This window comes from Poecilia formosa, unplaced genomic scaffold, assembly GCF_000485575.1.
Source record: "Poecilia formosa unplaced genomic scaffold, Poecilia_formosa-5.1.2 Scaffold49, whole genome shotgun sequence".
Lineage (NCBI taxonomy): Eukaryota > Metazoa > Chordata > Actinopteri > Cyprinodontiformes > Poeciliidae > Poecilia > Poecilia formosa.
Genome location: NW_006799988.1, coordinates 143,146 through 156,676, shown reverse-complemented (window position 1 = coordinate 156,676; position 13,531 = coordinate 143,146). Strand labels below are relative to the sequence as shown.

General features: G+C 39.0%; 1 protein-coding gene across 2 annotated transcripts in view; it reads left to right on the top strand.

Moving 5' to 3' along the window:
• The window catches only part of LOC103138346 (BMP/retinoic acid-inducible neural-specific protein 3-like), a 207,144-nt gene extending 194,517 nt beyond the window's left edge, over positions 1 to 12,627 (top strand). Inside the window, exon 6 of one of the 2 annotated variants that reach the window (XM_016671750.1) lies at positions 12,188 to 12,627. In XM_016671750.1, coding sequence (XP_016527236.1) covers positions 12,188 to 12,459 — 272 coding nt within the window. In that variant the 3' untranslated portion in view covers positions 12,460 to 12,627. The remainder of the gene's footprint in view (positions 1 to 12,187) is intronic. The other variant, XM_007552504.2, reaches the window with a different exon arrangement.
• Positions 12,628 to 13,531: the final 904 nt, after the last annotated feature.

Below are 13,531 nucleotides of genomic sequence, written 5' to 3'. Positions count from 1 at the left end.
TTTATATGCATACAGATTTTGAAAAAAAAGAAGAAGCATAAATTAGCCAACTAAAGGAGGCCAAATGTCTCCATTAAAGGAAACGTTATTATAAACTTAAAGGTAATGTGACAAATGTGTCTCAATAATTGTGCTATGATTTACTTCTGGGAAAGATGATGAATCCATTTGGAGTTCTGTGATAGAGTTCAGAATGGCATTGTCTACTTTATTAGAAAATCCACACTTTCACTGTGTGATGAGGGAAATGATTTTGCGTCGTCGGTCCTCGAATGCTCGCATCACTTTGAGGTCAGAGGGGAAGGAGTCAGAGACAGCAGGCCTTCCTTTGTCTTTTTGCTCACCAAGTAGTTCTTCAAATGTTGGCCCCACATGGCAAGAATCATTTCTGTGATCACAGCTTGATTTTAAAAGTTGTCTGCCTGATAGTGCTTTACAAGCAACTGACAAAGGTTTATTATTATTATTATTATTATTATTATTATTATTATTATTTATTGCAGGGCTTTTCCCTTTCAGAACCTTTTAGTCTAACTATAATTTTAGAAAAAGACAGACAATCTTTGCTCAGAATATCAAACTTACTTTTGCCACTCTCTCATCTTTCTGATTCCGTTTTCCAGTGTTTTTTTTTTTTAGCTACTCAAACTAGTTGAACTGGCTGCCGCCTTAATAGTAGATGGGAAAGAAGCTAACGACAATATCTGCTTCAAGACTTAAGCTTAGTGTGCAATGATGCATTAAAACAGTTTAATGTACCAGCTTGTTTACATCACCGTTGAGAGCTTTCTTCTGTCAACAGCCACACAATTCACATCCATTCTCTCTTTTTTTAAAATGATTAATGTACTCTTGAAATTTTAGCTCAGTACTGCTAAAGGCTCTCATTACCATCTATGTCTTGCACCAAAACACACCCAACAAAACCGCAGCTTTACATAAAAAATGTGAAAGCATAGTTATAGAGGTTTAAATATTTCACCACGTTTTACATTTTTATGCAGAGACCAACCAATTACATACTTTTGTCAATTTAATAATTTTTAATAACAATGCCACACTGTTCTCTAATTTCGAGATAAATTTAACGTTGAAAAATAAAATGTTTACAGAAAAAAAAGCTGCAAACACAGTCCAAAGTTCCAGAGCTATCTTCCTCTGCTCACTCACTTTCCTTTTGCACCATATCACTTAATATTCATTTAATTTTATTTGATAATTTCAAAATATATGGGTTCCAACTAAATAATTTAAAGCAGGAAACTCTGATTTTATGCTATGTGTGAGATTGTTTAATCATTCCTTTTTATATCATAAGTGCAAAAAAAAAAAAAAAAAAAATAAGACGTGTTTCTGTGATCGGGTATCAGTCATTTACGTATATTAGGAACAGAGAGCAGTCATTATTGCACAGCTCTGCAGTTAGAAAGAATTTCACTAATATTTCAAAACAAAGACAACCTGACGACAAAAATGATATTATAAATTATTTCTAGTACATTGTGTTGTTGCTAATCTAAATTATTGCAGTCAGCATAGTAAAAGCAGTCTCTTTACACCTCTTCAGCTCTTTTGAAATTCATGGATGAATTTTCAAACCCTCTCATTATCACCAGGTTTCTTGACAATAGGAAGACTAAATGCTGCCTAGGTGAACTCTGTAATGAAAAAATATTGACGGTGGGGGGCAGAAGGAAAAAGATTCGATATTGAAATATGATTATCCCCTCCAGCTGCCTGACCCTGACATTTCCTGCTAGAGCTGCCCTATAAAGTTATATTGACAAGCTTTGACCCGGAATAAAAACGAGGCTAAGCATGTTCGAAACCTTAAAGTTTTTACTGTTTGTCCTTGAAGCGGATATTAAACCTTAACTATCACAGATGTTGCTGAATAAATATCATTTTTCTCCACAAAGTGAACCATAGTTTACTTCTCCGTTGTAAGGTCAAGTCCTGTATCTTTGTGTCCGTCCTTCTTTTCTAAAATGAGGAATATTATTAGTTTAAGACCCAGAGAGACTGTAGGTATTAAGAAAGGCTAAAGAGAAAAGTGAAAAGGCCATGTAGTGCAAAATGAGTCAACACTGTTTTGAAGGCTTTGTTCACTGTCTGACATATTTGTTAAAGGCAGAATCAGTGTGTAGGTTGTCGAGTGGGTCGTTAAAGCACGATACTTTTCAAATTCTGAAACAATAAATGATAAAAAAAAATAAATAAATCTTCATACTCTTTTGTTTTCAATTCTAGAAAAAAAAAACATAATTGCAGCTGAAAGGTACAAGTTTGTCCCCAGAAAACAAACAGAAGGATTTGTTTTACAAATATGAGTATTTATAGTTTCAAGTAAGAAACGTTTAAAAGAAAAACGAACTGTAATGATCTTCAGACTTCATGTCTTGGGTAGACATTTCATTCTACAAATGCAATAATTAAATATGTTTTTTTTATTTTTATTGTCTTTTACATTGATTTTGTAATAAAAAAAAGGGGAGCCCTACCAATGACCAGGGGTAAACTCTTACTCCTATTTTCTCTAATTAGCTTGATGATTTCCATTCCTGCCCTTCCAAAGCAACTTGGTCCCGTGAGCCAAGTTGATAAAAACGAGGTTGTAAAAGCCGTTTCTAGACCAAGTCAAGCCTGCACTGAGGTATCAAGTCTCCTAAGAAATAATTATGGCAGAAACTTTGGACTATTTTGTATCAGTTCTCTGCACAAGATAAAATTTAATTAGATCTTGAACATCTTCTTGTGCTTTTTAGAAAAAAGGACAGTGTGCCAAACTTCTTAAAGTATGCTTCTCAAAGTAGTTCTTAAATTCTTTCAATCGTTATAAATATGATGCTTCTTCATAACGGAAAGAAGAAACACTTTTGTTTTTTTAAATATCTGTGACAATTATAAAACAGAAGATTCTGTCCTGATGCATCTGGACAGAAACGTTAAAGGTTTCTGGTGGCCCGTTTTCCTTGGTCACTTATGTGCACTTATGTTTCCTTTTCGGGAATTTTTCTGTTATTCACAAGGTTGAGAACAGGAACCAGAGCCTAATGCTAATGCTGCGACTCCTTGGCTGCCTGGTTAAAAATGGGTAAGCCCTCGTGCGAGTGATGGTTCTAAGAGACACCAGAGTTTGACACGTGCTTAGTAGGCTGTCTGCTTCAGATCAGAGAAGAAAAACCCGTCGACTTTCGTGTCCGTCCATGAAGACACAAGCTGATTATTTACTCAAATTAGGGTTCTTGGTAATGCTAACTGCAGCACAATAATTATAAAACGACACAAGAGAGGCTTAAATGGCAAAGAAGGTCTTCAAAAGCCAAGTGTCCTTCCAGGCCTAAACTTGCCTGGGACTTTCCTCCAAATGTGGAGGAAAGTTTCATCCTCTGAGAAAAAAAAACAATCTGAATAGGCCTGGTGTCTGATAACTTCTTTGGTGAGAGAAGGACATATGGTAAAAACAATGTTTTCTATGTAGCACACTGGAGAACGCTCTGTCTTAAGAGTGTTTCATTATAGGGGAACAATGTAAAGTGCCAACATCTAAACATTTTTGGACGTATCAAACTGCAACTTGCTATAATTAAATACCACAGTGGTTTAAATGTGTTAGGTTTAGGGGTAGGGCTCGGTCTTTCTTTTGTTTTACTATAATAAAGACTGTGTATTCTCCAACACCACATAAAGTTGCCTTCGTACTTTTATCCTGCAGTCAGAGTGGAGCTTTCGAAACAATATTCCCCAATCCTCAACTCCCCAATTTTTATATGTTTTTTGCAATTTTTATTACCTTCAAAATGAAACCTTCCAAGTTATTAGCTATGGTCCTCTCTTGTGTGTGTGGGTGGCATTTTTTTGAGATGCGTGCATCCAGAAACCCATCAAGAGCCTAGTAAAAGTCCAGTAACAATAGACAGAACTGTGTGGGAGGAGGCGGCAACTCAGAAATATACCAGTTGGTGGAAAAATCGGCTGACGCACAAATGTACGATCTCAAAACTTAGGAAAGTGTTCCTGCTCTCAGCGCTGTACTTCATGTTGTCGAAGGTTTGGTGAAAAATTCTGATGGAGAGTAAAATCTGCTCTTTGGGGCAAGTGTAGGATGAGTGCTTGTTGAAACGCAGCGCCATATAAGTTAGAATCATGCAATACATGTGATTTATTCCTGGTCAGATGACTGGTGTGGCTACTTCCAAAAGAAGAGAGAGAAACATCGAGATGATTGTTAGGTGGGTCTAATGTTTCTACACAATTGCCTGATTTTGCTGGTTAAGGCACAAGTTGCCCGTGTCCTACATCCAGCTCACAAGACAGAACAGCGCACGACAGGTTCATGAGAGGACGACATTTTAGAAGTAACTAAGAATCTCCTTGTTTTTAAAGAGTGACATTTTTAAAAATCACAATCTGTGTTTCAGTAATCTACAGTCAGTCTTACAGTTTGCTGAACCGCAATATCTGGCCTGGCCACTACAGTCTGAGAGAGACTATAAAACTCCCATTTAGAGGGTGTTGCCAAACACATGCACACACAGTGTCTAATCCTGAGCAGAATAACTTTTTTTTTTAAATAAATACAGTGAAACGATATCTGTTTTATTGTAGGATGTATAAATTTTATGTGGGAGACATTAAAGATCCAAAAACACCTTTTTTTCTGAGATGAATCACATTTTCATAATATCCGATCTGGCATCAGGTTTGAGCGTTTAGTTTTATTTTACCAAACTACTTTTGGTGGCATTAACACATTTAATTTGCCCAACCAAACATACCTGTGAGGAGGAACAACAAAGCGGTTGCCAAAATAAAAACTGAAAACAAAAATAAATTGACTATTATTTTCCTTATCAAATTAGGCTCAAATATCAGATGCATCATCATTTTCCATCTAATTTTCTTATTGTAGGTGCACTTAAGATAGTATTTAACAGCCAATATTTGTAAAATTAGTTTTAATTTGGATTACCGTTCAAAATAGACCAACCCAGCAGTCATTTCATGCCGACCATTAGATTGGCGCTGAACAATGGCAGCCCAGTAGAACGGTGAGTCTCTGTCAGAGTCTGTTGGAAGAAGCCCTTTTAGCCTCACAGTCACAGAACAAATGTCTCACAGTTTGTGTCACTATCCTCTAAACGTACTGCGTAACCTTCCCATATGGTCGGACCGTTCCGCGCCTTAGTGAATGCTCCTCTGATGCTGTGAAGTTGGGGCTCTGAAGAAGCCGAGCAGCTTCGTTGTCTGTGGCAGGTCAGCGCTTGTTTGTGACTCTTTGTGTACAGTAGAGCCAGTCGTGTGGCGCATGCAGCAATGTCTTTATAGCAAATCCTCATAAGCAGTAAATAAATATCAAGTCTTTCCACACGGCCACTATCTTAATATGCTTTTATATATTTTTTTTTTAATTTCAAGTTCAAAGGTTAAAGGTAAATTGTGGAGTTAAGCTTGGGTTTTTGAAAAGCAACCTTATTTAAGACTCCAAGAATGTTGTTGTGTCGGATATAGATTTTTCTTTTTACCTTCAAAAATGCAACCTTCTCTTATATGCTGTGAGTTTAAGACTTGAGATATTGATGAGAACAGCAGAGGGACATCATGGTTAGAAGTAAATACCGAGAGCCACATTTTTCTTAAATGTCATCTTTACAACTTTAGTAGGAAATGGTTCAGGGCATTTCCTTCTAAATTTTTCTGTATAAAGTCTATTATCATTGTTATCAGTAATTTTACTCAGGTAGGTGTAAAAAAACAACAACTATTTAATAAAACTAATCAAGTGAAAATAAAAAGTACAGCATAGCAAAAGTACTCCTAAAAGTGCATAATTTAAAAAAAAAGTAGTCAAATAAATGTAACTGAGTAAGTGTAACTAGATACTACCCAGTCTAAGGTTGAGCAATTTTGCAAAAAGTGGGGAAAAAGTTTCAGGTCGAGACATATTCTAAAAAGTACTTGCAGCTGTGATTTCAGTGACTACATGACTCTACATGTAGTATTAGTTCATCAGAGTGAATAACACTTATTTGTGTTGACCCTTCATACTAAAATCTTTATACACTTTGGAATTTGTAATGGTGTTAACAGAAGATGAAAAACTTCAAAAAGTGTGAATAGTTTCAAAGGATTCAGTGGATTCCTATTTTTAATAACCAGTGACTTTTAAAGGTGTGGATCTCTTCTATGGATTTAAATCGTTCAGTTTCGTCATGAATTTGCCTTCTACTTGTGAACCATATTGTTATGTAATATGTAAAGTAATATGTAAAATTAAACCTACTGAAGCTTTAATGTTATTGCCCTTTTCTACCATTATGGACAAATTAAGAATAAAGCCATTGCAATATTTAATTTAAATTGCTCCGTTGGTTTGAGAGACGACATGTGGACTGGAATAGTTCTGTTTTCTTACAATAGACAAGCTTGTAGTATTTAATGCTCCATTTCAGCCCACTTGGAGTCCTGTTCTGGAAAACGCTCGCCTCTTAACACAAGCTTGCATAAACTCAAGTGCGAGTTTATGCAAGCACACAGAGGAACGTGCAGGCCCACTTTTAATCAGAATGACACCATTGCCTGATGACAGCTGCAGGGTGGCCTTCATCCATCACAAGCCCCCAACCCCCCTTCAGGTCCATAAACAGGCCTTCAGAAGTTTGCTGGAATTCCTTCAATAGCGAGAGCATGGGGGACGGATGCCGCAGGACACTCGTGAGCTCCTGCAGGATGAGAGGTCTGTCAAGTGACTCCCTTTTGCTTAGGTCTAAGTTTGGGCAGTCACTGAAACAAATACTCTGCACACAAGCTGTTTCTGTGCACTGCACTGTATGAATCATTCATGTGCCGCTTGCATGCCAAATTTCTCACTGGTCCCTGCTCTGACATCACAGCGCTAGATGTCTCGACGGTAGAAGTTTCAGCAGACGAAAGATATAGGGAGAAATAGAAAGTGAGCCAGATAGAAGTCTGTCTGGTGGAGTGGGGGAGGTGGGTAGTTTGTGGCTCTGAAGTCTTTTTACTCTTTAAACTGACAGACCTGTTGGATATAGCTCCCTCAGCACCACACGGGGCCTTATCTCTTTGCAGCGTTACAGCTTTGCACTTTTCATGCATACACAATGTAGTGGACTCTTTTGTGTATGAGCACAAAACTATCTCAGGAGAGCATGAAACAGCTGAGCTGAGGTAAATACGCATTCCAGCCTGTGCAACAAGTCAGCAGAAAATTCAAGTCACAGTCAGAAGGAAGCTTTGCGACCAAGGAGGGAAAAGTCAGACAGAAAAAAATAAAGAAAGGATGAGGGTTGGTATGTGACACAGAAGCATCTGTGCCATTGTGTGTGCTCTTGCACACACAATGGCCATTGAAGCCAGACGGATGCAAAACTCTCAGGCCCCGAGGGCAGGACGGCGGGCCGAGGGTACCAACGGCGCGTCCTGCAGAGACAAGGGTGCATTCCGGTGCAGCGGACTTAGCTGTCAGCAAAGCAGAGGCTTAAAATGAGCACGCAGTCACTCGAAGACATGCACCGATAACAGAGAGGCAGTGATCATGGGGTGGGTTTAAGAGCTTCAAATTGCCCAAAATGAAAAATGTGACCTCTGCAGGGGATTGAGAGATGGAAAGACGGGGAACCTTGGGGCTGCCATTTCTAGTCCAGTGGAGTGATCTAAATCTGGGGGTGGATGGAAGCAAAGTCTCATGGGTAATGACCCTAAAAGCCCCCATCAGAAAGAGGACACCCACAGGTTTTTCATGGTGGTAACTGGGGACCTGGTGTGATAAGGAGAGATAATGCTGAAGATTAAAAGCAAGTGATGGGATTTTTTTTTCTTTTTTATCACTGTTTCGAGCCCTGTTGGAACAGAGGTGTAGCGCTCAGTGCAGTCTGGAATGTTCCAAGCTTTTGTCCTATTTGAAGCCTTTCTTTGGGTTGATGGAAAGACAGACTTATATTCTACACACATGTATATCTGCACATGGTTCCAGCCAAACAGCATTTACAAAAGATTTCCTGAATTAGTTTTCTTTTTTGTTTGCTTGTTTGTTTTATCAGATATTTGTTCAATAATAATCTGCTGCTTATAGCCCAGGCGCCGACTCTTGCCTCATTATCAGCAGGTAGTTAAAGGTTGAAAATATCGCAGTAAAGATAATTGATGGCTGTTTGATTCATTACCAGATTAAATTGGTTTCTCAGTTGTTGATATTCCCTTTACACAGACACATGTAATTGATACATCACCAGTTTTAGATTAATTAGAAACTGGACTGAAATAGGTAGCAAATTAATCTGGAACTCGGTGAAAGGGTAGCCTGGAGGCACAAAGATGAAAGATCCTTTTCTGTTTTTCAGGTCTTTATTTTCATCTCCTTTTTTATTCTGGTTAAAGAATGTGAAAAATGTAAAGATTTGGGAAAACTGAACTAACAGCAAGGCCTTTTTTTTAACTTAACATCCCTCAATTTAACAGCTTTTCTAATTAAACCAAGTTTGTATATTATTCGAATCTGTGGAAATACATGTTTGAAAATAGAAAACTCAGTTTAGTCATTGCTATAATTCTTATATTGCTTTTGCCAGCAGTCATTCAAGAAAACCAATAACATTTAGTGCATTACATGTCACTATTGTGTTAGTACACTGAATTTAAATAATTTGTAGAAAAAAAGTAAAAGTTCCAGCATTGCATTTCTGGGAATCTGAACCTGTAACATTTTTAGAGAGAGCTAGGAAAACCCACTGCCACGACGCTGGAAATTAAAATATATGCTGCAAATAGGCATCACCTTAATGAAATTTGAATAAACGCAACAAAGTTGCAGAAATGACTTTATAATATTTGCCTCATTCTTTTGATATGTGAAACTAGTGAACATTTACTCACCTCTGAATGTCAAATGCTTGGACTTCTTCCTACAGAAGTTGAGCCAAAAGACTACATTTGTTTATGCATTTCACTGCAGAACGATCAGCAGTGAAATGTCTCAGTACAGAGGATTTGACTCTCAGCACTGCAGAGAGAGGAGGCAGGTTGGTGACTTGATTTTTGCCAGAGGGAATATGCAAGAGAATAAATCAGTCTCGCTAATCTGCGGTTCTGGAGAGGAAGCTGGAAAGCTGCAGTAACGTCAGAGGAGGAGGATGTTGGGGAACTGAGAAAGATAGTTTGATCATGTGGAGGAAGGAAGTCCTGATGGAGTATATCCACAACTTGGTTAGTCAAATTTCATTATTTGTTTAGATCCCCAATCCAGTGGTTAGAAGTCAGGTAATGGTCATACATAGAGAGGGGAATGTCAGAATACCTAGTAAAACAGAGCAGCAGGGCGGGTCGTGGTCCAGCCATCAGAAAGGTCGCAGAGATCTGTTATGGACGAGGCAAAAATTGTATGGAGACAACAAGGGCAAGGACACAACGCTGGGTAACTACTAGCTAAAGAAAGTCAATAAGGAGGCAGAAACTGGGGAGAGCTCAAGAACTGCAGAAAACAGGTGAGAAAGGCAGACAGTTAGGCTAGGCACAGGTGGGCTGAATGAAGCTGATGAGCAGAGATTTAACTTGGCAGGTGGAGCAGAGCAACATGGAAGCATAAAAGCAAGACGAGAATAACATGGAGAAACACGGAATATTATCGTTGCAGTTGATTTGACCGCTTGGCTTGCTGATAGGTGATGTAGAAAACAGTGACCTTTCCTCCCTATATGGTCAGGTGGTCGTTAGGCAAGATGAAGAACAAAACGCAAGAATGATGTCTCTGCTTGCTCTCTCCTGGCTCAGTAGCCACACACCCATTATGCATCCAATATCTTCATTATAAACAGATCGTAAGTGACACACATTTCTTTATAGATGTGACAGGATTTCATGTTTCACCAAATGCACCTAATTACTTTCAGTCTGACCCATATAAAACACATTTTTAGATGAGCCAATGTGCAGAGCAAGAAAAGAAAATGCACGACAGCAGCTTGTTATTTAAGGCAACTTGCAAGTTGTGTAAATTTTAAAAACAAGACTTGTTGTTTTCTAAGAAACAAAAAAAGGTAATAAAACTTAATCCAAACTGACTAGTCAGGCTTTAGTTTGAGGTTGTGTTGGCTTTGACCACGATGTACACAGAAGAATCCTCAAGCAGGGATATTCACAATGTGTGTGTGCAAGACTGTCCTCGATGCTACTTTAAAACATGTAGTTAATTTTATCTCCATTTGATTATTACAGTATATTACTTCTACTTAAGAAAAAACAAAAACTCACAAATCAGGATTTTAGCCCATACAAGCCTACCACAGCATTCTTAACTCATAAAAGCTTGACGGTGTTGTTGGGCTTTACGTCACTCTAAGTGATATAAAATGGCAAATAGCACCTGGACACATTCCAGTTTGCATTGTTTTTTTTTTTTTTTTTTACTCATTTTGGAAAGGCAGGCGCAAGTGTCATACTGATCACAGCATGCTTTCGGCTGAATACTGATGTGCTGCCGCAGTAACGACGTGTGTCAAAGGTGAAAAGCGGCAAGGTGAAAAGAGGATGACTCACAGGCAAGTACCCAGCTAACAGCCAGGCTGAATAATTTGTGCTCAGTCTACATTTTCATAATGTTCTTTAAAAAAAAAAAAAGAAAAAATACATAGCCAAGTCGGACAGACGGGGCCAATTTTGTATAAAATGACAGTGCAGCCAAGTGATGCTTGAATGCCCATCCAAACTTTTCAAAAGGCTGCTTGAAAGTTGCCTTGGATGCGACTTCAATTGTTAGACCCTGCTGTAGAGTTATATTTAGCATTATGTTTTAGTGGCTATACCTGTTTAGAATTTATGTAACAGGATTGACTCCTCCACCGATGTGACGCTCGTGGGTGTCGCTCCGCAACGTTATCAAGGAAGACTCGTTATTTATCGGGAAACTGATTAAAGCATCGAGGCAGCTTTCTGCAAAGTCGCTGCAAATTATCATATATTCTGTGCTGACTTTCAAAACAAAACAATCTGTCTTATAATAACACAATTTATATGGAGATTATTTCTAATCTTATCAGTGCAATTAGTCCGTAAAAAATAAAAAAGAAGAAAACAAGGAGAGGCGCCATCAAGGTGGGGATAGAGTGAGATAATGACTAAATCTGGCAGGTTGTTTAGCTCTCTCTCCCAAACCGAAGAAACTTCCTGAAGAACTGGAACTGCGTGTGCGTGTGTGTGTGTGTGCGTGTGTGTGTGTGTTTGTGTGTGTGCATATACACAATCACATGACAATCCACCCACATGCACACAAACTAACCCACAGGAAAGTAGAAAAAGGCCTCAAAGCACCTGCCAAAGCATAGAACATGGAAAATGTGACTAATTACATTACTTTCCATGCCAGTAAAAGAGAAAATACCAAAGAAGAGATATGCATATTCATATCAGGGCACAGTGGGATTGACTTGGCTGCCGAAAATCATCCAGAAAGAGCTTGTGAAGTGAGGAAAGAGGCAGCTTTTGACACAAATTAACAATTATTAGACGGAAAATCAGCGAGACAGGAGCGGACCACAGACCATTTCTGGAACGCGGCGTGAGCTTCACACACCAGGCTACCTCCTGGTTTCTGAGAGATGTCGATCTGCAAACACATCAGCTTCTGATGTGGCGCAATACACTGTGCAGCCATAGATCTTTGCACTATAATTAGCATCACATGTTTTAATACAGTTTAAACCACGAAAGCAGCAGCGAAAATTTAACACATTTTCAAGCTGGTAAATTAAATTGATTCCAACTTTGCTTCCCACAGGTTAAGCATGTAATTGTTTCAATACCCTGCAAAGGCTACTAAAGCTACTGGGTTAAAACGACATGCAGATGAAATTGCAATTCTTGCTTTCCATTTGATTCTTAAAAAAAAAAAAATTGGTTAAATATTCTGGGGCACTTCTTAAAAATGTTTTGCTAGATCCATCCATTTAAGACATTTTTTTAAAATAAAATCTGACATGATGAATCATGGGAGTCAAAACGTCAAATGCTTTCATCTCCCTGCTGCGGACAGGATCATAGCCTATAATCCTTAAAAAAAAAAAAAAAAGCTGAAATAAAAGGGCTATGTTAGGGATGTTCTTTTTCATGCTGACATTGCAGCTTTTGCACTCTCTCGCACACATTTGTTTTTTTTTAACCTCTGACTTCATGTCAGGCTTGCAGGATGTCCTGCCAGAGTTCCTCCGTGGGCGTTTTGTGGAGGCGGCCCTCAGCTACGTGGCCTGTAACTCGGAGGGTGAGCTGCTGTGCCGCAACAACGACTGCTGGTGCCGGTGCTCTCCCAGATTCCCAGAGTGCAACTGTCCGTTCGCCGACATCAAAGTCATGGAGGAGAACCTGGAGAAGAACAAAGCGTCCTGGAACAACTTCAATCAGGAGTTCATGGAATCAGGTATGTGCAGGTGTCGTTTTCAGGCCGCATGTTAGGCAGACTTTGAAGACGGACAGAAAATGACATTTAATGGTGATTTGATTTGGTGTCAGAAACTGTTTAAAACAAACAGTATTTCACATTATTATGTTGAAAAGCCAGTTTCTGTCTCTGTAAATTGGAACATAATTAAACTTTGTGAAGATGCTAACCAAAGCACATCAATATCTTTAGTTGTTTGGCGTGTTACGGTATTCTGGTGTGGCAGTATGTTAGTCGTTAATAAAAAGCAGTTTGTCTTGTTGCCTGACAACAATTTGTTACATTAATATTGGGAATTCCTGCATTACTGTGTTGCTCTGCTTGTGCAGCTGCATTTTGAGCACTTGGTTCTTGGTTCTGTTGGACCTCAGTGCAGCTTTTGACACTGTTGACCACGACATTTTACTGAATCGACTGGAGAGTTGGGTCGGACTCTCCGGTCCAGTGCTCCACTGGTTTGAATCTTACATAAAAAACAGGGATTTCTTTGTTTCAATCGGAAACTTCTCATCAGAGAGGTCAAAGGTCACATGTGGGGTACCCCAAGGTTCATTCCTAGGACCCCTTCTTTTTAATATTTATATGCTCCCACTGGCTCAGGTTATAACAGAGAATAAGATTAGCTATCATAACTACGCGGATGATACACAGCTCTACATCACGATGTCACCAGGTGACTCTAAACCCATCCAATCACTGAACAGATAAATGTGTGGATGTGCCAAAACTTTCTCCAGCTGAACAGAAACAAAACTGAAGTTATTATCTTTGGACCTAAAGAGGAGCGAACTAGAATCAGTGCACAGCTTCAGTTATTACAACTAAAAACCAGCGATCAGCCCTAAACCTGGGAGTAGTGGTGGACTCTGACCTGAACCTTCAGAGCCACATTAAGACAGTCACAAAGTCGGCCTTCTATCACCTGAAGAACATCTCCAGGATTAGAGGACCAATGTCTCAGCGCGATCTAGGGAAACTCATCCATGCGTTTATCTTTAGCCGCATTGATTACTGCAACAGCGTCTTCACAGGTCTGACTAATAAATCAATCAAACAGCTGCAGCTGATCCAGAACGCTGCTGCTCG